This window comes from Pelophylax lessonae (assembly GCF_965119305.1).
Source record: "Pelophylax lessonae genome assembly, chromosome: 5".
NCBI lineage: Eukaryota > Metazoa > Chordata > Amphibia > Anura > Ranidae > Pelophylax > Pelophylax lessonae.
The window spans coordinates 401,142,875-401,167,304 of record NC_138772.1 but is presented as its reverse complement, the minus strand read 5'-3'; the positions used below and the strand labels follow the sequence as shown (position 1 = coordinate 401,167,304).

At 40.4% G+C, this 24,430-nt stretch overlaps 1 protein-coding gene across 2 annotated transcripts in view; it reads right to left on the bottom strand.

The window, feature by feature from the left end:
- Nucleotides 1–24,430, bottom strand: part of LAMA3 (laminin subunit alpha 3) — a 244,360-nt gene that overhangs the window by 128,083 nt on the left and 91,847 nt on the right. Inside the window, exons 14-22 of one of the 2 annotated variants that reach the window (XM_082258666.1) lie at nucleotides 23,435–23,569; nucleotides 23,043–23,180; nucleotides 19,072–19,118; nucleotides 17,795–17,894; nucleotides 13,515–13,567; nucleotides 10,917–11,022; nucleotides 10,646–10,745; nucleotides 6,345–6,501; nucleotides 1,479–1,611 (exon numbers count right to left, since the gene is read on the bottom strand). In XM_082258666.1, coding sequence (XP_082114792.1) covers nucleotides 1,479–1,611; nucleotides 6,345–6,501; nucleotides 10,646–10,745; nucleotides 10,917–11,022; nucleotides 13,515–13,567; nucleotides 17,795–17,894; nucleotides 19,072–19,118; nucleotides 23,043–23,180; nucleotides 23,435–23,569 — 969 coding nt within the window. The remainder of the gene's footprint in view (nucleotides 1–1,478; nucleotides 1,612–6,344; nucleotides 6,502–10,645; nucleotides 10,746–10,916; nucleotides 11,023–13,514; nucleotides 13,568–17,794; nucleotides 17,895–19,071; nucleotides 19,119–23,042; nucleotides 23,181–23,434; nucleotides 23,570–24,430) is intronic. The other variant, XM_082258665.1, reaches the window with a different exon arrangement.

The following is a 24,430-nucleotide window of genomic DNA, read 5'->3' as shown; positions in this document are numbered from 1 at the left end:
TGCCCCTGCGCCCCCAATGGATGGGCCGCCACTGCCTCTCAGTCCAGCTGAGTACACAGGTCATATGATCACTTAGAGCTTATTCACAGTTGACTAAATTTCTAACGCTTAACAAACGCTCCTATAGCGTTAGTATGATCATTAGGTTTGCTTTAATGAGCTTTAGTGTGGGCATTAGACAGAATTTTTACAAGCGTTAATGAGGAGTTAAAAATCCTCCCCAAACGCCCTATGGGCAGTTCTGAAGTGTTTGACGAGAGTTAAGGCGCGTTAAAACTGCTCCACAAAGGCCTATCCCATTACAGTTAATAAGCTAGTCTTAATGGCCGCAACTGCCTCCCTGAGCATGTGCAAAGCGTTACCATAGATTTGAACGGGAGGTGTTGAAAGGCTTCAAACGCTTCCTGAATCAACATGAGGCTTTAAATTTGAAGTGACGCAATGCTAACACTTTACTATGTGCTGTCTATTGTATCTTGTGCATAAGCGTTTGAGGGGCGTTTTTAACGCCTCTCAAATGCCTGCTTATAATGCCCGTGTGAACTTAGCCTTATACAAAAAGAAAAAAAACAGGTATTTAGAATTTTGTATATATACTGTATATATATATATATATATATATATATATATATAGTGACAGTACGAGGCCCTGCCACTGTGTAAGAATCGACACAGGGTTTGCACAAATGCACAGGCTCCAGAATATCGATTCTGCGCAGAGAAAACCTTTTTTTCTCTGGGTTTTTTAATCATAGAATGGGTCTTGGAATTTGGAGGCGTCAAAGAGCTTTGGGAGGGAAGACTCCTCCAACCCAGTGTCCAGGTCTTTGTGGGGACCAGCAGGCTGTGTGTGCAGGTACACACAAGCTTTATAATTATAGGCCTGGGCATAGCTCAGGGCTCCATCAAAAAAACAAGTGTGCTCTTTTGCGGAGACAGGTGTGCTCTATCCAAAAGCCAGATGGTCTCAGGCTAGAGGATAGAAGGATTCTATATGGGTGCCAGGAGATTTCCCTATCGAGAGGCAGGGTGGGCCTCTGCAGCAGGGAGCTGCAAGTGATATGTAGAGAATGCATAAAAGAGGTACTGCATGCAAGGATTGCATATGAGAACAGTAGGTACTGTGAACCGATCCGAGGGACCAACCCAAAGGCCTGAGGTTTAGGCCCGAGAAGTGGTGCTGCAAGAGAGAGCCAGGGGGCTAGTTATATATGTTTATGTTTGAACTGATTGTGGAAACCCCTGTGAGGGCAAACGTTCATGCTACTGGACTTTGCTTTATCGGGCCGCTGTCGTGGACTCACTGGAATACATTACACACATGAGCAATACCCCCTGCAATATAACAATACACAAATGTTTTGATTCGTATTTCTATTTTAAATTGAATTGGTTGTTTTACAAGATAAGGGTTCACATTTACTTTAAAAGTACTTTTAATGAAAGCAGTGTAAATACCGTACCTATATTTGACTCACCTTTGCTCAGCCGAGATCTGAAAGCAGTGATGTGCCCAGTTATAGGATTCACTTCAGGATTAATATATCTCAAAATAATACGAAATAAATTGAGATTTGATTTACCCACGCTAACTGAGATTTTAACTTCATTCTGTGAAAAATATAGAAAATGATTTATGCATACTTATAAAAGCAGGGTACAGTATGTATGTTCATTATACATTTTGAATTGCTGAGTTTATCTTACTGGGCCTGTGCTTACCTCTAAGGACCAGTTGTATAATTAGAGTTTTCCCTTTAGCATATACAGAATTTTTGCACGCTTCTATCTTTTTAATGTAATTTGGTTGACTCTGTTGACTTTCTAACCCTAAATCTGACGGTCAGCAAAGATATAAAGATAGTTTTAAAGAAAGAACACTTACAAATAATGTCTCAGGTATGAAGAAATCCTTTACCAACTGAGATATGTATTTTGCAGACATGCAGGAAAGGAAGCTGAGCATAGAAAGGAGATGAAAGAAGGGAATGCAGGCTGCAGACAAGTATAACCAGGTCTGGCTGCAGAGACAAAGCAAAACAAGACATGGATATGAATATCTCCTAATCTTCTTTATAATACTGGAGTTGGCAATACACATACAAGTTGATTTTACTGCAGCAACAAAACTGAACTCCAAGAAGGTATAAACATTTTTTTTAATTAAGCTATGCATTCATTTTAAAGCATTAAATGTGTTTTAATTTTAAAACATTCAATGTATTTTTAATGACTCTAATAGATGTGCATCATAAATACAGCGTAAGTCTTACAAGGTGCAGTTAGTTTCCATAACATACCCACAGGAGGGAAAGGCACATGAATAACCTCATCGGTGTGCATCTGCTAGTTCTACATCCAGTCAGAGGTTGGAGTAGATCTTGGACCAAGCTGTATTACCTAACTGCAATATTGACCAAAGCCTGCCTGTGCTGTATGATAGGGTTGTCCCAACCACAAGATTGGCAACTGATATATATATATATATATATATATATATATATATATATATATATATATATATATATATATTTATATGTATATATATATATATATATATATATATATATATATATATACAGTATATACATACTACTCAAAAAATAACTAAAAAAAGGAACACTTTTTAATCAGAGTATACCATTAAGTCAGTTAAACTCCTGGGATATTGATCTGGTCAGTTAAGTAGCAGAGGGGGTTGTTAATCAGTTTCAGCTGCTTTGGTGTTAATGCAATTAATGAAACAGCTGCAATAGATGGGCAACAATGAGACGATCTACAAAACAGGAATGGCTTTACAGGTGGAAGCCACTGACTTTTTTTTCCTCTACTCATCATTTCTGACTGTTTTTCACTTGTTTTGCATTTGGCTAGGGTCAGTGTCACTACTGGTAGCATGAGGTGATGCCTGGACCCTATAGAGGTTGCACAGGCAGTCCAACTTCTCCAGGATGGCACATTAATACATGCCATTGCCAGAAGGTTTGCTGTGTCTACCAGTACAATCTCAAGAGCATGGAGGAGATTTCAGGAGACAGGCAATTACTCTAGGAGAGCTGAACAGGGCCATAGAAGGTCCCTAACCATTCAGCAGGACTGGTATCTGCTCCTTTGTGCAAAGAGGAATAGGATGAGCAGTGCCAGAGCCCTATAAAATGACCTCCAGCAGGAAACTGGTGTAAATGTCTCTGACCAAACAATCAGAAAAAGACTTCATGAGGGTGGCCTGAGGGCTTGACATCCTCTAGTGGGCCCTGTGCTCACTGCCCAGCACCGTGGAGCTCAACTGGCATTTGCCATTGAACACCAGAATTGGCAGGTCCCCCACTGGTGCCCTGTGCTTTTCACAGATAAGAGCAGGTTCACCCTGAGCACATGTGACAGACATGAAAGTCTGGAGAAGTTGTGGAGATTGTTATGCTACCTGTAACATTGTTCAGCATGACCGGTTTGGTGGTGGGTTAGTGATAGTCTGGGGAGGCATATCCATGGAGGGACGCACAGACCTCTAGTCTACAGGCTAGACAATGGCACCCTGACTGCCATTAGAAATCGGGATGAAATCCTTGGACCCATTGTCAGACCCTACACTGGTGCAGTGGGTCCTGGGTTCCTCCTGGTGCACAACAATGCCCGGCCTCATGTGGCGAGAGTATGCAGCCAGTTCCTGGAGGATGAAGGAATTGATATCATTGAATGGCCCCCACACTCGCCTGACCTAAATCAAATAGAACACCTCTGGGACATAATGTTTAGGTCCATCTGACCCCGCCGGGTTGCACCTCAGTCTGTTCAGGAGCTCAGTGATGCCCTGGTCCAGATCTGGGGAGGAGACACCCCAGGACACCATCTGTTGTCTCATTAGGAGCATACGCCGACGTTGTCAGTCATGCATACAAGCATGTGGGAGCCATTTTGAGTTGCTGCAATGACATTTTTTCACTTTGATTTTCGGGGTGTCTTTGAATTCAGCCCACTGTAGGTTGGTCAATTTTTTTTCCATCAAACGATGTGGCATCCTTTCATTCCTAGCACCTTACCCATATATATATATATATATGAAGAAATGACACTTTGCTACAATGTAAAGTAGTGAGTGTACAGCTGTATAACAGTGTAAATTTGCTGTCCTCTCAAAATAACTCCACACACAGCTATTAATGTCTAAACTGCTGGAAACCAAAGTGAGTATACCCCTAAGTGAAATGTCCAAATTGGGCCCACAGTGTCAATATTTTGTGTGGCCACCATGATTTATATTTTATATATTAAATATTTACAAAAATGTGAGGGGTGTACTCACTTTTGTGAGATACTGTATATATATATATATATATATATATATATATATATTTACACGTATATGAGCTTTAATGGCATCCCAGCCATAGTCCCAAACTCGCTCATCCATGTCTTTATGGACCTTGCTTTGTGCATTGGTCCAAATCATTTGGTGGAGGGGGGATTATGGTGTGGGGTTGTTTTTCAGGGGTTGGGCTTGGCCCCTTAGTTCCAGTGAAGGGGAACTCTTAAGGCATCAGCATACCAGGACATCTTGGACAATTTCATGCTCCCAACTTTGTGGGAACAGTTTTGGGATGGCCCCTTGCTGTTCCAACATGACTGCACACCAGTGCACAAAGCAAGGCCCATAAAGACATGGATGAGCGAGTTTGGGGTGGAGGAACTTGACTGGCCTGTAAAGAGTCCTGATGTCAACCCAATAGAACACCTTTGGGATGAATTAGAGCGGAGAGTGAGAGCCAGGCCTCCTCATCCAACATCAGTGTCTGACCTCACAAATGGGCTTCTGGAAGAATGATCAAACATTCCATAAACACACTTCTAAACCTTGTGGACAGCCTTCCTGGAAGAGTTGAAGTTGTTATAGCTGCAAAGAGTGGGCCAACTAAATACTGAACCTTACAGACGAAGACTGGGATGCCATTAAATTTCATGTGCGTGTAAAGGCAAGCTTTCAAATACTTTTGACAACATAGTGAATATATATATATATATATATATATATAAATATATATATATATATATTTATATATATATATATATATATACAGTATCTCACAAAAGTGAGTACACATCTCACATTTTTGTAAATATTTTATCATATCTTTTCATGTGACAACACAACAAAGATGGCCTATGACAGCAGCAACGGCTGTTGGTAGTTGAAGTTCTCCCATTCACAGACCTCTGTGAATGAATGCTCCGGCTGGGTGGATGGAGCGGTTTTTTAAAAAATTGTGACAGCGAGATCAGGAAGAAGATCCCAGCTCACTGTCACTAGAGGTAGTGGATCGAGGAACGGCAGCAGGAGTAGCAACATGTTCCATGTTCCACTCTAAAAACAGTGAACTCATCCTTTATTGGTTTATTTAGCTTTGTTTAAAAAAGAACACCCACATATAGTTCACATATTACAGGAATGTTAGTAAACTTTATTGCAAATTCCTGACTGCTTTTTTGGGCGATAATACAAATAATATAAACATCATATTATATTACCTGCTAAAATTTTACAAACTGACAGCCAAAAAGGAGATTCAAAGGAAGGAGGGAGTCACAACTGCAGTATTCCGCTATTGAAAAACACGACTACAAGCATTCTAATGTCATGAAAGAAGAATATGATGCAGCCCAAAAGATAATACTGTGTAATATTATATCTTATACCTGCATCCAAAATAATTTTTTTTACCTCGTAGCTTGCAATGCAGAGTTTGTTATTGAGACTAATAGCCAGTACACACGATCCGAAAATCGTACGAAAAATACCTCTTTCAAAGCAATTGTACGATAATCAGATGGACAGGTTATCTGATATTATCCGATCAGACAAGCACGAAAACTTTTCTTATACGATACCAGATCGTACGATTTTCATTTAATCAGTACAGTTTTCGTCCAAAAATACAACACAAATACACTACGCTCATTACATAACTTTAGTTACCTCTCCATTTGTAATATGCGACTAGCATGCAAAAATAAAATGTCTGATTTCAGGCCATAAAAGACCACCCACATGTTTGTTTCAAGCTCATTCACCTTAACCACTTGTCTACTAGCACCATTTACAAATGGCAGCTGGTAGACAGCGATTTTAAAGACACACCCAGGCTGCTATAGCAGCCAAAAGTCTGTTTAGATTTATAGAGCGGGCAATGGGCTTTCTGGTGTGATTCGGCTTTACAGCTGCCTGATTACCTCTACAGCCTGCCTGGAGAGACTATAAAAGCTTTATTACTCATGGTCAAATTTGGAGTTGGGCCTAAATGGGATGCTGTAGCTCTGTCCAATTATCTGTTTTAGAATAATTGTCATACTTGTAAGGATGACATTGGAGCATATCCCCGCCAGCTAAACCCAGGAAACTCCTCTGCGTTGTATCCAAAACGTATGGCCCTTCCATCAGAACTTGTGCCATCCTCTATTTCATATTTCATTTGATAGAGGTCAGGGAAGTAGAATCTTAGTTTTGGTCTGTAAAAAATAATATTCAGAAGTTTATTTTCAGTATGTGTCCATTGTACGAGAAGAACATGCCAAAATTCGAATACAAAACTGCAAACAGCAAACATTTGCTAGGTTTAGATAAAGCTCATTACTTTGAATACTAGATGTATGTTATCTAGAGGCAGCACCACTTTAAGATACAATTGGGCAATGTTCAACCCAGGGCCGAACTGGGAATAAAAACCAGCCCTGGAAATAATTTCATACCAGCTCCATAGTATTATTACACCGGCCCAACAGCATAACACCATTATTTTCTTGTTCATAAAAGGGAAAACCATGCATTTTAAAACACATTTGAACAGTGTATTATATATAGATAAGACAGATATGTTCTGGCAATATAAGCTACAGGATAGCAAACAGGACAGGTGGTCAGAGGCTGTGCATTGGATGGAACAGGAGACGACTTAGGCTGTGCGGGCATGGTACAAGAGACGTCAGAGGCTGTGCGGACATGGTACAGGAGAAGTCAGAGGCTGTTTGGACATGGTACAGGATAGCAACACAGGACAGGTGGTCAGAGGCTGCGTGGATGGGACAGGAGAGCAAAACATGACAGGTGGTCAGAGGCTGTGCAATAGATTGTAGAGGACAGAAAAAGGACAGGTGATCACTGACCAGAGGCTGCAGAGGCTGGAGGGGGTCCAGTCCTGTTGCCCAGCCGGCTGGCCGGCCGGCCAGCATGCACCACCATGGAGAGGCGTGGAAATACATTTAAAAATGGCGCCGCCCGGCACCATTACGTCACCGGAACTGCGCATGCGCTCTATGGCCGAAAATGCCGAAGCATGTACGTGCTTTCCCGAGCCCGGCAATCTTCGGAACTGTGCATGCGCAGTTGCCACATCAGCCGGGCCGGGAGACATATTCTTTACGGGCGCTGCTGCCCTCAAAACGGGCCCAGGACAGGCGGACTTGCCGGCCTACCGGAAATTTCCCGGTATCCCGGTAGGCCAGTCCGGCCCTGGTTCAACCATATAATAAGCAGGTCCACCTTGATAAATCTAAGGTGCATTTGTATACTATAAAATCTACGTGACTTAAAAAATATATAAAAAAATAAAACTTAAATAATATGATTCGATTTTTACAGCTTTGGCCATCCTGGAATCTTTAAACACTGGGAAGTCAGATCCACATTCTGAAACAGAGGTTTTTTTAGACCTTTGACTATGAATTTAAAATGTTTTATATTAATGTAATGTATAGTATTTTTGTAAATTTTTTACTTTATTTCTTATATCAAGATTAAATTGAAAAAAATATTTTTATCTGGTCAGGTAGCCATGAAATATTTCATATACATATTATTTATAATATTATAAAAATGTATATTTATTATACATTATAAATATTATTCAGTCTTTCATCTAGCCAGCAGATGGAGCTGTAGACTTCCTTTTACATGCTGTACAGTTTCTGGTCTATAATGGATTCAGATTAACCGGTTGCCGACCGCCGCAAGCACATATACTGCGGCGGTCAGCCCTGGCCAGGCAAAGTGACGTATGGGTACGTCACTAGCCTGTAAGCCAATAGGGGGCGAGCGCGCGCCCCAGCAGGCGCGCTCCTGCCCCAGGTCGTTCACGGACACCTCCGTGCGTGTGACCGGCGGACCCGATGTCCGCCGGTCACTTGCGATCGTCCGCTGTGAAGGGAGAAAGGCAGGCGGCTAATGTAAACAAAGGCGCCTGTCATTCTTCCCTGTGTAACAACACAGATCATAAGGTCCTGCTATGTAGGACCGTTGATCTGTGCTGTTACATGTAAAGCCACATCCAATCACAGTTAGAAACACGCCCCTAGGGACACACTTGACCCCTTCCTTCCCCAATAAAGTTAACCCCTTCCCTGCCAGTGTAATTTTTACAGTAACAGTGCATATGTATAGCACTGATTACTGTAGTAATGTCACTGGTAACCCCAAAAGTATCAACAATGTCAGTCAAGGGTCCGATCTGTCCGCCGCAATGTCGCAGTCCCGCAAAATAAATCGCAGATCGCCGCCATTACTCGTTAAAAAAAAAACAACAAAAATGACAAAAATCTTTCCCTTAGTTAGTAAACGCAATAACTTTTGCGCAAACCAATCAAAATACGCTTATTGTAATTTTTTTTACCAAGCATATGTAGCAGAAAACAAATTGGCCAAAAATGTTAAAAAATTTTGATTTTTACATTTTATTTTGGGAATTTCATATAAAAAAATGTGAAAAATATTGTTATTTTTGCAAAATTGTCGATATTTTTTTGTTTATAGCGCATGATCAAAAAATCGCACAGGTGATTAAATACCACCAAAAGAAAGCTCTGTTTGTGGGAAAAAAAGGAAATCAAATTTGTTTAGGTACATCGTCGCACGACCGCGCAATTGTCCGTTAAAGTCACGTAGTGCCGAATCGCAAAACAGGCCCTGGTCAGGAAGGGGGTAAAATCATTCGGGGCTTAAGTGGTTAATCATCAGAGTCATCAGAGTTGTGATTTATCACTTAGCAGACAGCTTTGTCCTAAAGTAGATGTAAACCCCATTCATGAAATTTGACCTGGGCACATATATATGTAGTGTTTACTTATCTATCTCCAAAAGTCCCATGCCTTTCTGCTGGTCCCTTTCTCTGTTATCAGCATGAAACTTCTGACAAGTTATCCGACACGGGATATAAAAGCAGCTGGAAATTTGTGTCAGGGTGGGTGCATAAAGATAGATAAGCAGAGAGCTGGTCTATTCACAGCACAGCTCTGCATGTTTCTTCCTTCCTCTGCCTATGTGGAGAGGGGGGGGGGGGGGAGTGCCTTTCCTCCAATCAGCTGTCACACATTGTATGCCAAGACTCCACACCCAGCGCTGGAACAGGAAGAAAAAATTCTAACATGATGTTCATTTTCTAAACAATGTAGAAAGCTGAAGACAGCAGATATGCAAATCAAACTTATGTAGGGAGATTTGTTTATTCTCTGAGTGAGTATCATCCAAGGCTGTTCATTTCACTGGGTAAATATGAGGGCTTACATCCACTTTAGGTTCCAGTCAAATTCCACAGCTGGAAAGGAAATAACTACTGTGATACTTTCACTTCAGCTAAGCCACAGAGCTCTGGAAAGGAGTACGTTTTTTTTTGCAGAGCTTGGACATAAGTAACTATGTATATACCAAACCTGGCCAATGCTCCTGGAAGCTAGAAATCACTTACTTTCGGGGCCCGTGCTGAGCGGCTGCACTTCTGCTTATTGAACTCAGGAGGCTGGCTGTTTGGCACGGGCGCCAGGGCGATGACATCACACTTTCTATCTTGTCTAATCAAAGAATGCTTTGTTTTCATTGAGAAAATTCAAAGCATCCAGGGTGCCAAGTAGCCAACCTCCTGTGTACAGTAAGCAAAAGTGCAGTCGGTCGGCATGGTACCCGGAAGCAAGTGGAGATCATTGGAATAGTGGCAGGCCTGAACTGGCCATCAGGGCACACCATATATGAAAATGATATGAAGGAGGGCAGATGACACTTTTTTGGAGGGTAAAGGACACTATTGTGTGTGGGGGGGGGGGGGGGTCAGAGAACACTGCTATTAGGGGCAGAGGAGACTACAGTGGAGGATGATGTGAAGGGGCAATGGACACAGTATTGGGGGGGGGGGTACAGGACATCACTGTGGGGGAAGGGGGTAGAGGACACTACAGTGAGGGGGGTTATGTGAAGAGGGCAGAGGATACTGCCTGGGGGGGGGGGGGGTGTGTACAGAACGCTATTGTAAGGGGGGGGCAGGACACTGCTATGGGGGGGGGGGTAAAAAAAATGGGCTGCTCAATCTAAAAGGCCCAGGTCTTTTTTTTGTCCCAGTCTGGGCCTGAGTAGTACTGTCTACTTCAGTGATTTCCAGCTTTCAAAGGCATCAGCCAGGTATGGACTTTGTATAAAATATCCACGTCTAGAATTATTCTTTAAGTAAATATTATACATCATCTTCTCTGTCACTAACAGAAAATTTTTTAGTGGAGCTTAACCAAGAAAAATAGTAAAACTATAAGGATTCGCACAAACTTACAATTCTATTGCAGAATAACTGTACACTAACTTAACAACGTCTACCCTTTGAAGTACATTATTACCTACATTTTACAGTTGTTGCCTTCAATGTTTTTTCTGCAAGTGCATTTTCCTGATGATTCATCACACAGATGGCTGACTGCTCCTCCCACATCACACAGACAGCCTATCAAAACAACAAAATGCAAATTATACCAAAGCAAACCAAAATCCACATCTGGTGTAAATTGCAAGTATACACTATTATACAAAATTGATAGTATTGTACATCATTTCCACTACCCAGCATAGTTCGGAAAATATCTTGCAACTTTATAACAAACATATGATGTTTTACCTTTGCATCCAAAATAATTTCTGCCTTCTAGGGAAAAATAGCCATCGTCACAAGTTCCACAGGATGTGCTGCAAGTGTTTGGTTTACAATGGCAGTCGCCATCAGTCTGGGCAAGAAAATGTTAAATATAAACAAAAATCTGGGTTAATTCATAAAAAGGGCATTCTTAACATGATGTAACATTAAAGCATATCTAAACTCAAGAACACAAAGATAGTACATTGCAGCTTACTAGTTCTTAGATGTGGTGGCTTAATTTGTTTTATTTTTTCAGGCTTTTTTCTTGTATTTTCACCTGTGAATCCTGCCAGCGACAAACTTCCTGTCCTTAGCTAACAACACTAACTCACTGTACTACATCTACAGAACTACAGTTCTAGATCTACAACTACAAAAAAAACCCTCCTCTTCTCAATAACATAGGTGGGAAATATTTTGTAGTTCACAAAGATAGCTGTGAGCAATGCAGCTGATATGCGTGCAGCACAGGCAGAGAGCACAGAACGTAATTAGCAAGCAAGATTTCTGGCAGGATCAACAGGTATTATTTTTGCACTTATTGAGGCGATAAAACAAATGTTTTCAATAGTATAATAAACAGACTAAATAGAAGCAAGAGAATAATTGGTAACATTTACGTACAATACTTTAAATACTTTAGGCAATAAATTCAGTTAAGAATTTTAATGACGTGCCCCTTAGACCACGTTTGCTGTGCTGTCCTTATAAACCTAGATGTCTGTGGTCACCAAGCTACAAACAAATAACATCATATGAAAATGTTTGTTCTGTTACCTATGTAGCACCCTCCTAGATAGGTGCTAGGTTGGAATAATAGTTTTGCTCTGCCTGCGTATCATGAGAGTAGCAGGTAAAATATAGTTGCTCTCTGCCTATCAGGGGAGCATGATTAATAGTTAGGCCTGCTCAATGTGTGATTCATGTGGGCTGAGGGAGTGACCCCCTGTATCCAATGAAGAGGTTTGTTGAACAGTGGAGGAAACCTGGCCAATGACACATATGCTTTTGTAACTATCCCAGTGGGTTGGCACAGTGAGGGGTGCACCAAGCCGACAGGCAGTCGGCTTGGTGACAGAGTGAAGCAGTGGCCTTGCCGCATTCTACAGTTAGCTGTCCTCAAGACTGTGAACAGTTAATAGTTGGAGTATCCCACTCATCCCTTCTCCTATACAAGTTCTCAATAAAACCACAAAAACAACATCCTCTGGACTGATCATTGACTGAGCCAAGAACTTTCATTGCTGTTTATCTACTGTCAGTAAGGGTAACCTAGGGGAATCCAAAAAGTGTAATTCTCAGCAGTCCTCTAGGGGGCAGTGCTACACCTACCATATATATACATTCATTTAACACATTTTGTATTTAAGGCTTACATATAATTCGCCTTGATTCCATAAATTTCACCCATTGTGTACCCATTGTGTAGCTAGAAAAGCTTCAGAGAAATGATATGATTATCTTTGAATAAAGCCATGTGCTTGAGTATATGCTCAAAAGTCTGTTTTGGGTCTGGTGTCATTAAGTTACTCACTGACATCATTGCTCCAAAGTTTGCCATTGACAATATTGCACATTTCCTTTGGGAATTCTCCAAATATTTTAATAAAGTAGCTTTTGGAGATAATATAGTTTATTTTGGAGAAAGATTCTGGTAGCAGACCACAAGCAGCAGAAGGAGTTTCCTAAAGACTTCATTCCTCCTTAATAAAGATGGTTTACTTTAAAGTAGAACTAAACCCTCCACAAACACTACTTTGTCAGTAGTAAGCTTTAATATATTCAGCTTCTCCATATGTACTTCATTTCTCATGCAAGTTTTACCTGTTTTTCACAAACTTTCTGCTTGTGCTGTGTAAAGTTTAGCAGCTTTCTTGGCTAGCTTGCCAGGATCCTACTTCTGCCTCAAAAGCCACAAGTACATACCAATTTGTGCCACTAACCCTAATTGCCAAAGCCACTGTCACTCAAAGTAAGAGAGGGCTTTCAGGAAATATTTTTTTGCAACAGTTGGCTGATCTCAATGGGTTTCATTCCAAGAATGAAGGTATGTTGTGCACCAGTATAGTGCCAGGAAGACCAAATAGGGTCAAAGTTCAGACGCTATGAGGCTTTATTGTCAACCTATGAGGAAGTCACTTATAGGCAGGATCACCAGGTTTGTTTACAATAAATGCAACCCCCCTAACCCCTACCCCCCCTTCCCCACCACAGAAACAATAGATTATACTTTAAAATGAAAGGGAATAAACAAAATCCAAAGATTTGTTCCCAGCATTACAAAGATTTCCAAAAGATGAATGTTTTGATCATGTCTAAAGAAGTACCCACATCAATAATGCCATTGTATTAGTAGAACATATTGGGGGGGGTTTACTAAAATTGGTGCACTCAGAATCTGGTGCATATGTGTATGGTAGCCAATCTGCTTCTAACTTTACCTTGTTCAATTAAGCTTTTGACAATAAAACTGGAAAGCAGATTTTGCACACTCCAGTTTTAGTAAATAACCCCCATTGTATCAACACAGTTTTTAATACAAAAATGCATATAAAATATACATATATTTGCATTTCTTACCTGGTGGCATTCCCCTATTCCACTTATTGTTCCATCTACCTCACAGGAGCAATCTGAAAGTACAATTAAGCTTGATATTATTTGTAGAGCTGACATGTTACATGAGATGCACTAAGCCATCACAGTGCTGTAGCGGCTGCTACTAAAGTGGCCATTCTGTCTACATGATTGTGGTGGGAACACTAGACTGTGAATGGTTCAGAGCTGCTGCTGTATTGCCAAATGTCAGCAATATAACAAAAATAATAATAATTACCCCATTACCATCCCTCTGTCCCTGATCCCACCTCCCCCCCACCACCATCCCTCTTCCCCTGATCCCATCCCTCCTCACCACCATCCCTCTGCCCCTGATCCCACCCCTCCCCACCACCATCCCTTTGCCCCTGATCCCATCCCTCCACCACCATCCTTCTGCCCCCGATCCCATCCCTCTACCACCCTCCCTCTACTCCTGATCTCATCCCTTCTGCCACCATCCCTCTGCCCCTTATCCCATGCCTCCACCACCATCCCTCTGCCCCTGATCCCATCCCACGCCACCATCCCTCTGCCCCTGACCCCAGCCCCCCCACCCTCCATTCCTCTGCCCTGATCCCATCCCCCCACCACTATCCCTATGCCATGGATCCTATCCCCCCACCACCATCCCTCTGCCATGGATCCCATCCCCCCAACACCATCCCCCACCACTGCCACTGATCCAGCCATCGCCACTGATCCCATCCCCCCACCACTGCCACTGATCCCACCACCACCACTGACTCCATGCCTCCATTCCACCACCACTACTGCCACTGATCCCATCTCCCCCACTACTGCCACTGATCCTAAGGGGCCACTCTGGAGGCATTAAGTACTGTTTTATTACCTCCAGAGTGGCCCCTTATATCCTCCAAAGTGCTCCCTTACATCTTCCAAAATGCCCCCTAGTAATAGTAGGGTCAGTGGCAGAACTATCAGGGTCTCAAAGGTCTCACTTACTACTGGACCCTGGCGTTCAATCACCATGTGGGGGGGGGGCTCAAGACGGTAGGAGGTGGCCCACTGCAGAATATGGGAAAGGGCCCCAGGATGGGGTCGAGGGGCCCTTCATGGTTTCTTGTACTGGGGCCCTGAAGGTTGTAGTTACTCTGGTGAAAATATTACATCCTAAAATACCTTTTTGCTTTGTTTTTTTTTATGTAGCTGCAAGGACCTGCTATTGGTTTGAAAGCCAAAGTCCTGATCTGTATATCAGAGTTACTATTAGCACCTATTTCAGCTCTGAGAGGCAGAAACAACTGTCTTGAGTTATTTTATTAACCGGTTTTCTGTTCCACAGTCAAAGCATTTTACCCTAAAGTAAAACTATAGGCTTTTTTTATTTTTTATTTTGCCACCTGTGTCCTATTGGGGAGATTTCGGATCGGATGCAGGCAGGTGTAAACGAACACATGTCCATTTACATCAGCCTCTCCATAGAAAATAATGGGTGGTCTGATTGGGCCCGCTTGAAAAACGGACAGGCAGAACCAATCGGTCTGCTTGTGTGAAAGGGGCCTAAGGCTTGTTCACATCGGGCATACACAACGTACCTTTACAGGGATGCACAGATGGTCCATGCATCTCTGTTCAGGCAGTCCCATTGATGTCATTTGGGATATAGCAACTGCACGAACAGAGCCGGCGCTCCCAATTTGACATCCATGTAGGTCCGCGTGCATGTCCCTGAGCTCACACTGTCTGCATTCGGGGTCGTGCACCCACACGGGTGTCAGATTGGGAACAGCAGCTATGCCTGTGCAGCTGTTGCATTCCAATTGACATAAATGAGACTGCCTGTACGGGGATGCATGGAACACCTGTGCATCCCTGTGTGGGTAAACATGGCCCTCCATGGGCGTACAGTTTAGTTTGCCACATGTGAACAATGCTTTATTAGTAATTTAGCAGGAATTTTGCAAGTTATGTTGTGTTTATGTGCACTATTAATGATTTTAGTGTATTTTTAGTGAAAATAACGATATGATGAACATTTGCGCAATCATAGCGGGCCCAAAAAATCAGTAGCACTTTTTTTCTTCTACAGTTCATGTGCTTTTAGAAAATGTCTGGTTTGAGGGCCGACCCACACTGGTGCGATACCAGACATCGCATATGGTTTGCACGGCATTGCTGTGAAGATCACATGCAATGTCTGTGCGATGTGAATTCAGCCATACAAACTGTATAGCTGAATTTGCATCGCATTCGTACCAAACTCGTGCAGGACCCTTTTTTTGTCCGCATCAGAATCGGATTGCGTGGGTGTTCACACCCATGCAATTCAATTCCTGTTCGAAATCACAGTTCACACTGCGATCTGCAAACCGATCTGGGGGTGTCATTAACTTTGTATTGACACCCGCAGCAGTTCGCAGACGGCAGTGAGAGCTGCCAGCGATTCAGGTGCGATGTGGGAACCCGCACTGGATTCACAAGGTTTCCCACATCGCAGCAGTGTGAACCGAGCCTGAGGGGACTTTTCAAATTCTGAAAACTGTAAGTGAAAAATGGTAACCTCTAGATTTTTTGAATAAATTGTTTTTTTCTACAGTTTTGCGTTAATTTTAGTTTTCACCATTTCATAAAAAGGTACAATTTAAAATGTACAAATATTTGTTCAAATATTGGTTATTAACTGAATACAGTTTTAACTTTTATATTTAGTAGGAATTTTGTAAATTTTGCCATGTTCTAATTTTTTGCGAAAATATTGGTTTGATAAACATTTACGCAAATATCGCGGTGCCTTAAAAATCAGTAGCACCTTCTTTTTATTCTACTGGCCATGTGCGTTCAGAAAATATATGGTTTTTGCGTACGTCAGATTTTCACTATTTCTAAAAAAAGGCGCAATTTATAATGTACAAATATTTGTTATTTATTAACTCAATACAGGTTTAGCTTTTACATTTAGAATGAGCTTAGCAGGGATTGTGTACAATTTGCTGTGTTTGTATCTTCTAATAATGATTTTAGTGCATTTTTAGTGAAAATTTTGTTTTGGCAAACATTTGTGCAAATATCGAGGGGCCTTTGAAATCAATAGCACCTTCCACTTATTCTACTGGCCCTTTGCTTTTGCAAAATGTATAGTTGGGGGTTTTTTGTTAAAAACCCTGAAAGCTGAAAATGAAAAAATAAAATTGTTGAGAAATTTGGTTATTTGCAGTTTTGTGTAAGTTCCGTTTTCACCATTTCACAAGAAGGTGCAATTAAAAATTTACAAATATTTGTTATTTTGTAACTCAATACAGGTTAAGCTTTTATATTTAGTAGGAATTTAGCAGGAATTTTGTAAATTTTGCCATGTTTGTATATTATTGATTTGGTAAACATTTGTGCAAATATCCTTGGGCCTTAAAAATCAGTAGCACTGGTCCTATGCTTTCAGAAAATATATGGATTGATGGGGGGGTCTTTAACAAACTCTGAAAACTGTAAGGGAACAATGAAAACCTTCAGATTTTTAGAGAAATTTGGTTCTTTAACTCAATACAGGTTAAGCTTTTATATTTAGTAGGAATTTAGCAGGAATTTAGTGAAATTTTCTGTGTTTATATCTGCTAAAAATTAATTTAGAGAATTGTTAGCGAATATATAGTTTTGATAAACATTTACGCAAATATCGCAGGACGTTAAAATCAGTAGCACCTTCTTTTTATTCTACAGGTCATGTGCTTTCAGAAAATATATGGTTTGGGGGGGTCTTAAACTCTGAAAGATGTAAGGGAATAATGAAAACCTCTAGATTTTTTGAGAAATTTGGATATTTCCATTTTTGCGTATGTTTGATTTTCCCCATTTCGCAAAAAGGCACAATCTAAAATTTACAAATAGTCATTATTTATTAACTCAATACAGGTAAGCTTTTATATTTAGCAGGACTTTTGTAATATGTGCTGTGTTTTTATCTGCTAATAATGATTTTAATGTATTTTGAGCAGAAATATTGTTTTGATAAACATTTTCCCAAATATCATTGTGCTCTAAAAATCAGTAGTACCTTATTTGTATTCTACTGGTCATGTGCTTTCAGAAAATATATGGTTTGGGGGGGGGGGGGGGTCTTTAACAAACTCTGAAAACTGTAAGGGAAAAATAAAAAAGCAATGGATAATTTGCAAAAATGGCCTCGCCAGTTAAGTTTAAAAATGGAGCACAGGGCCTGTCAGTGAAAGGGTTAACTACCTAAACCAAAGTGATATTAATCTCCCACTTTAGCCGTAGTTTTTAAACGTATACCAGAAGCTTACCAATACAGCCTTGTGGATTTTCTTTATCCAAATTCCAATATAGTGGCTTGCAATGATCACATGTTATACCCTCAACTCTAGGCAGGCACTGGCAGCGGCCCTGAGAAAAGCAGAAAATGAAGGTTATGTAGACCCATTTACCCTTCATCTGTGTATTCCCAACTATTAATATTGTTACAAATAAAAGTGTGTGTATAGCCAAAACTTTTTGAATAGGGTAGTGATGGGTTGAAACACCTCTCAGTTTTTGTTTTTTTGCTGTTTGCCTCCTATTGGGGATACTTCACATTACAGAAAGTAAAAGACAATCTCTACAAAGTAGGTGGAATTTCCCTTTTAGACAGTTGTCACTGGACCAGGTCTCCTAATTTGAAGATCTCACCTGTTTTTTTTTGTTGTCAACAATCATCCCAGCTTTTGCTCAATTAAAAGCCTCCATGGTAGAAGTCAAAAGGATCTCAATAGACATTCTGAATTGACATTTGAATATTTCCCTTCACCTCTTGTTCTGGTGACAACTGTTAAAGTTTGAGTTTCCCATCACTGTCTGTCTGGTAACAGTGGTCACAAGGACAAATAGAGAGGGTGAATCTACCTAGCAGAAAGACAGAGCAATACAACACGACAAGGGTTCTAATCCTTTCTCCCTCTGAACAATTTGGTTATACATACACTGTAAGCCTTTTACTATATCCCAATGTTATAAAATATCTGCTCTCACTACATTCTAAGTTGCTTGTTTTCTGTGAAGTGAGCATCAGGAAGAGCTAAGATTGTTTATGAAATAAATAGCTAACATGGCATGGGCATGATAGGAAATAATACTGTATCAGTAAATCCTTGTTCCTTATGTGTTCCACTTTATACACAAAACATAACAACTATTACACAATTAACAAGAAATCTAGGAGAAAAGAAATTAACTTGTTTTTCAACGTTTTTCGATCTCAACAGACATCTGAACTGACACTTGGGTTGATTTACTAAAAGCAAATAGGCTGCTCACTTGGTAAGGGAAGTTGCACTTTGCAAGTGAATCCCCCCCCCCCCAGAGTGTAGTGAATATGGTAAAATGTCACTTAGCAAATAATACCCAGCATATATGCTTGCACATGATTGGATGATGAAAGTCAGTGGAGCTTCACATCATTCACCAATGTCTGGGGAAAATTCCCACTAGAGTTTAACTTCCCTTGAAAAGTGAACAGCCAATTTGCCTTTAGTAAATTAACCCCACTAACGCTTATGATATGGGGAAAAGAAAAAAAACAACTTACGGCTTGAGAATTGATGGTCCCAATGGGGTTACATTCACCATTAAAGCCTGTTATGAAAGATAATAAAAAAATGACTTCTGAGAACACTATCCAAAAGTAAGAATAAAACTATAGAGTGTAGTATATATCATACTGTTAACACTTTCAGATGTAGATAAGTACAGTATTAAAGGTTTATAGGAGAAAAACTCTGTATTACCTGTTACCAGGACAAAAAGGGGCATTTGTCCCAGTCCCTGCTTGTTGTCTGTGTCATCCCATATCAGAAGAAATATGCTTTGCAAAGCTTGCTTTACATGTTTCTTTTACAAGCCAATACCAGTGTGAAATCACCCTAAATATTATTTGTGCGCAGTTTAGAAATACTAAATTTGACCTATTCCTTTGAAAGAAAAAGCCATGTTTGAAAAGCAACCAACCTTTCAGGGCATTTGGCTTAGCATCTGAATGCCAAGGGATGCGAGCGAGTAAGACTACCTACCTGCATTATGTGTCATTTAGATATTAATTAAACACTCATGTGTCGATAGACTTGAGGTCCCTAATAATAATGACAATGGATGTCTGCTCTAGCTGTGCTAATACAGAGAGTATAATTCATATCTAAGGCAACCTACAGATCTTCCACTATTGTGGAATATACAATTCAATAGCCACAAGTTACTACCCCTGGTAAAGAAGCCAGATTGTGCTGAATAACAACCAGATTCAAGGTCACAAACCACTCAAATTATCTCTCCATGAACCAATGCCACCACACATGTATTCCTTATAAGATATGTAAAAGCCCTGATCAGAAATATATAGTAACTAAGTAGAACTACTTCACTACTGTACTTAAGTCCCGAAAGGCGGTATCTGTACTTTCCTAGAGTATAATTTTTTTCTCCTACTTCTACTTTTACTTCACTACATTTTTCAATGATTTCAATACTTCTACTCCGATATTTTTTTTTTTTGTGCTGCATAGTTACTCGTAACAATTATAAAAATTACGACTGCCAGAACAGTAGATGGCAGGTTTCATGAAGCTCAAAACATGCGTATTATCAGCGCATACGAAAATAAATGCTACTGTATGTATAAATAAAAGCTGCATTTGAAATAATAAAAAACAATATGATGTTCAAACTTTTGACTTCTTTCTTTAATAACTACATAACACAGTACTTGTACTTTTACTTTCAGTACTTGAGTAGCAAAATTTAAAAAAAAACTACTTGCAATACTTAAGTACAAAAAATGTTGAATACTTTAGTACTTCTACTCAAGTCACTTTTTGATCGAGCACTTGTACTTTTACTCAATGGGTATCGAGTACTTTATACAACTCTGGCCCTGATGAAAGTCTTGTCTCTACATTGAAATGTTGGAAGAGATGGCCATTGTCTTTTTTGACATTTCCAAGCTAGTTAATAGCTATTTTCCCAGCAGTGCTGACTTGAGGGTATCTACCTTGGGCTATACATCTTCACTGGAAGCCAGGCAAATGTGACGTGCCTGAGTTACATAGTTGTATCTATAAGCTTGTATAACACAGCCATTTAGTATAGTGTTAAACTAAATTGGTTTATTTAGAAAATGAGCCTATTCTGATGATTTATTTCACACATGTAATAAAAAGAACTTGATTAACAATCTCATGAGATGTTTATGTGTTATAAAATGTCCTGCCAGTGCTTAGTCCCACAATGGTTCTTTTGTTTTTTTGGCTGGTTCCCATAGGAGACAACCTCAAAGCTTAGTAAAATGTTGCATGTTTTTCCTTCTTGATAATGCTTGGGAAACAAGAATATATCGTTGTTTAGTACTGGATAGGAGCCTAGACTTTTTAAATGCTTGAGGAAATATGCCAAAGAACCAGGGAATTTAATGGTCTAAAAGTATTTGTTTTCAAGCCTGTTCCAACACTAGGCAAATATGTTAGAAAAACACCTTTAAATACTGGGGAAAAAAAAAATATTTTCAAGATTATCAAATACCCTGCTGACCATAGACAACGCAAGGTAATGGTGTATCTAAAGCCAAAATGTATTTGTTAGGTTTGGATAGAGTTGAAAAGTGTGGTTTTATTACTATCTGCTTTCCTCCATTTTATCTTAGTGACCACTATCCAAGGTACAGAAAGTGATGACAAATTAAAATATTTTACAGCTGTCAGTGGAGCGGAAATCTATTGGGGACACTTTTCTTGGTGACAGTGTAAAGGGAAATCTCCCCCAGTAAGGCAAAGACACCAAAAAGTGGTGAACTATTCCTTACTGTATCCACAAAAAAAAATGTTTGGCTTTACATATACTGTATGCTATAGTTTTAGAGCAGGGGTCTTCAAACTATGGCCCTCCAGTTGTTCAGGAACTACAATTCCCATCATGCCTAGTCATGTCTGTGAATGGCAGAGTTTTACATTGTCTCATGGGATGTGTAGTTCCGCAACAGCTGGAGGGCCGTAGTTTGAGGATCCCTGTTTTAGAGCCATGAATGTTCAAACTAGAGATGCACAATTCTTGCTAAGGCCAAAACTTGAAAAAACTGCAGGTATTCTGCTTACCTAGTTTAAAGTTTAATTAACTTTTCTAAGGAAATGTTACACATTGAGACCTTTAAAGATGGCCTGTACTCAATAATTTGATGTTCACAGTCTTAGCCTGCATTCCATTAGTATATTTCTGGTCATTTTGAAGCATTTTTTTAGGCATTTTTCAGAGACCTTACAGGTGCACTAAAGGCGTGTTTGCATATGTATTAAGCTTCAGTAGTTTATTTCTTGGGATGTCAAGGGGAGGAGTGCAGTTCTATAGTAGGACAGGAGTTCTTCGGGTGTAAAAATGCACAGAAAAATGAACGCATTGTGCATTTACAGACACTCCCGTTAAAGCCTATAGGACCAAAAACACTGGTACTATATACTATTTTGAGTGTTGGGCATAGCACATAGGGTGACTAAGTGTACAAGTGTGAACAGGGACTATTAGAAAGAATGAGATTCTAGTAAGGCACAGACAGGTGTAGACAGGCATAGGGAAATGAGCAGAAAAACTTTCAAGTTTGAACGGTGGCCTACTGTAATAGATAAACTAAGAGTAACATACATTCTTACCTTTCCTGGAGAAAGTGCTGCTCCAGGCTGCTTTTAGCACTGGTCACATGTATGAAGGCCTAGGATCAGCAATTGTGAACACTGATGGACAAATGACTAGCCCTGCAGACTTGTGTCAAACCTGATTTTTCTCAGGGAAGGTAAGTCTTACAGTCCCTCTATTAACCAAATAATTATTGTAATAAATAAATTAATTATATTAATGTATTTATCCCTGAAAAGCATTGTTAACATTTAAATACTTCATATCTACAATCTCAGCCAATGAGCACATTTTATAGCTAGTACAGCTAACACAAGATTGTGTACATGTTACAATGTTTACTGACTCAATATAGGATGTACAGGAAGCTTGCTGCTCTTTCTGTGCCTTAAAGCGTTTGTTACCCCAGCATTTTATATTTCTGATATGTGCCTGCTGTACCATGCACTTGTATGAGAAAGTATCCTGTTCTATTTGTATTGCTTCCTTTGTGTGAAATCCCTGGTGTTCCTGCTAGTCCCTCTGCTTTCCTATTAAAAACTGACCATGCTAAGCAGTAGAGCACAGCTGGTCAGTTCTCTAGCTATGCTGGGAAGTCAGTGTACTCTCCTCCAATGATCTGACTTGCCATGACACGCCCCTGCTGCACAGCCATTCACTGGCAAGCTCACTGTGCTGCTGTTTCTCCTCCCCCCAGCTCTTCTGCAGCTGAGAACAGAGGGAGTGTGATAATTTATAAAAAAGGGAAAAAAGGTATTTATCATTTGTTTTATGTCTATACAAAAATATTTTGCCTTTAATTTCAATTTAAACTGAATGGGTTGTTTTACAAGGTTAGCACTTACAATCACTTTAAGTTTTTTATATTTACCTAGACTTTTAACATACCTTGACAATATGGATAATCATCCAGCTCAGATGAGCACCTGTCACATTTCAGTCCAATTACCCCTGGTCGACATTCACATTGCCCAGTCACAGGGTTACATGTACTCTGAAACGAACCTTGAGCTGAACATTGGCAAGCTAAACAAAACACCAGTCAGCATTAGTAAGTCTATTCTCAATACATAATTCTACCATGCTCTACTATTTTGGTTACAAATGTATTTTTACAAATGCCGCCTTAGAACTTAACTAAGCAAAGAGTTTACAATATTAAAATAATTTCAACCAAATGCTAACACAATACCGATGTGTTTAAAAAAAAGGAGCACAGATTTAATGGCTACAGAGCTAGGTTCAATGAGCACATGTATTTTTATGTGTTTTATACTTACGAAGGCATGAGGGGTAGCTGTAGAAATTAGGTGCACATTCATTACATGTCTGCCCGGCATAGTTAGGGCGACAGAGACATTCACCCCGAGGACCACACGATTGGTTAGAAGCACCAAACATATCACAGTCGCACTCTAGAGTGAGAAAAATGCATCAAGATTTCTAGTTTATTTATTAAAAAAGCTTTTCACTTCTCTAGTGAGAGAGATAATTCTGACCTCAATTTGCTAAAGAAATAGAGAATGTTTGATTAGCTTGATAAATAGGTGAACCTGTGTTCATCTGAACCAAGGGTGTCAATGTGGCCCTCAATGTCACGGTTCTCGCCTTGGCTTAAAGACAGTCAGGCGTGGTAGCCGTTAAGTACCTAACATGGGATTTGAACCTGTGTACTTTGACATTCTGTCCTGTTAACCTGCCTCTGAGCCACACTTCAGCTCATATGGATCCAGTCTTGTTAATCTGGTATTCCCTTCAGCACTAGGGGGCTGGACTTCACCTGAGTGTGCTCTTGTCTCTCATTGACCACCTGAAGCTAATTGCTTAATTAAGCAAGCTATAAAACACTGTCTCTCTCTGAGAGCATTGTCAGTTCATTGCTGATCCTTCCTTGTGCCTGTGTTGCTGATCTATGTTCCAGACCTTGTTCCTGTTGACAGACATTGTTCCTGTTTCCCAAGCGTGTGTTCCAGACTGACTCCGGCTTCCATCCTTACCTTGTTGTTCCTGTGATCCTTATCCGGACTCCTGTCTTCCAGTGACTTCTGTTATTCCTGGACTTCCCTTTCCATTGCATTCCTGCCGGTCCTGCCTATTGGAGCATTGTCCCTGCCAAGCCCCCGTGCACAAATTCACAGGCCAGGTGGCTTTCTTACCTGGTCACCTTGGACTGTGGATATCTGCAAGGGTGAGCGTACATCTCTGCATTACAGACTCCGACAAAGGTAAGCCTTGTGACACTCAAGCTGTTGCAGAAGTACAAGTCCCATCATGCC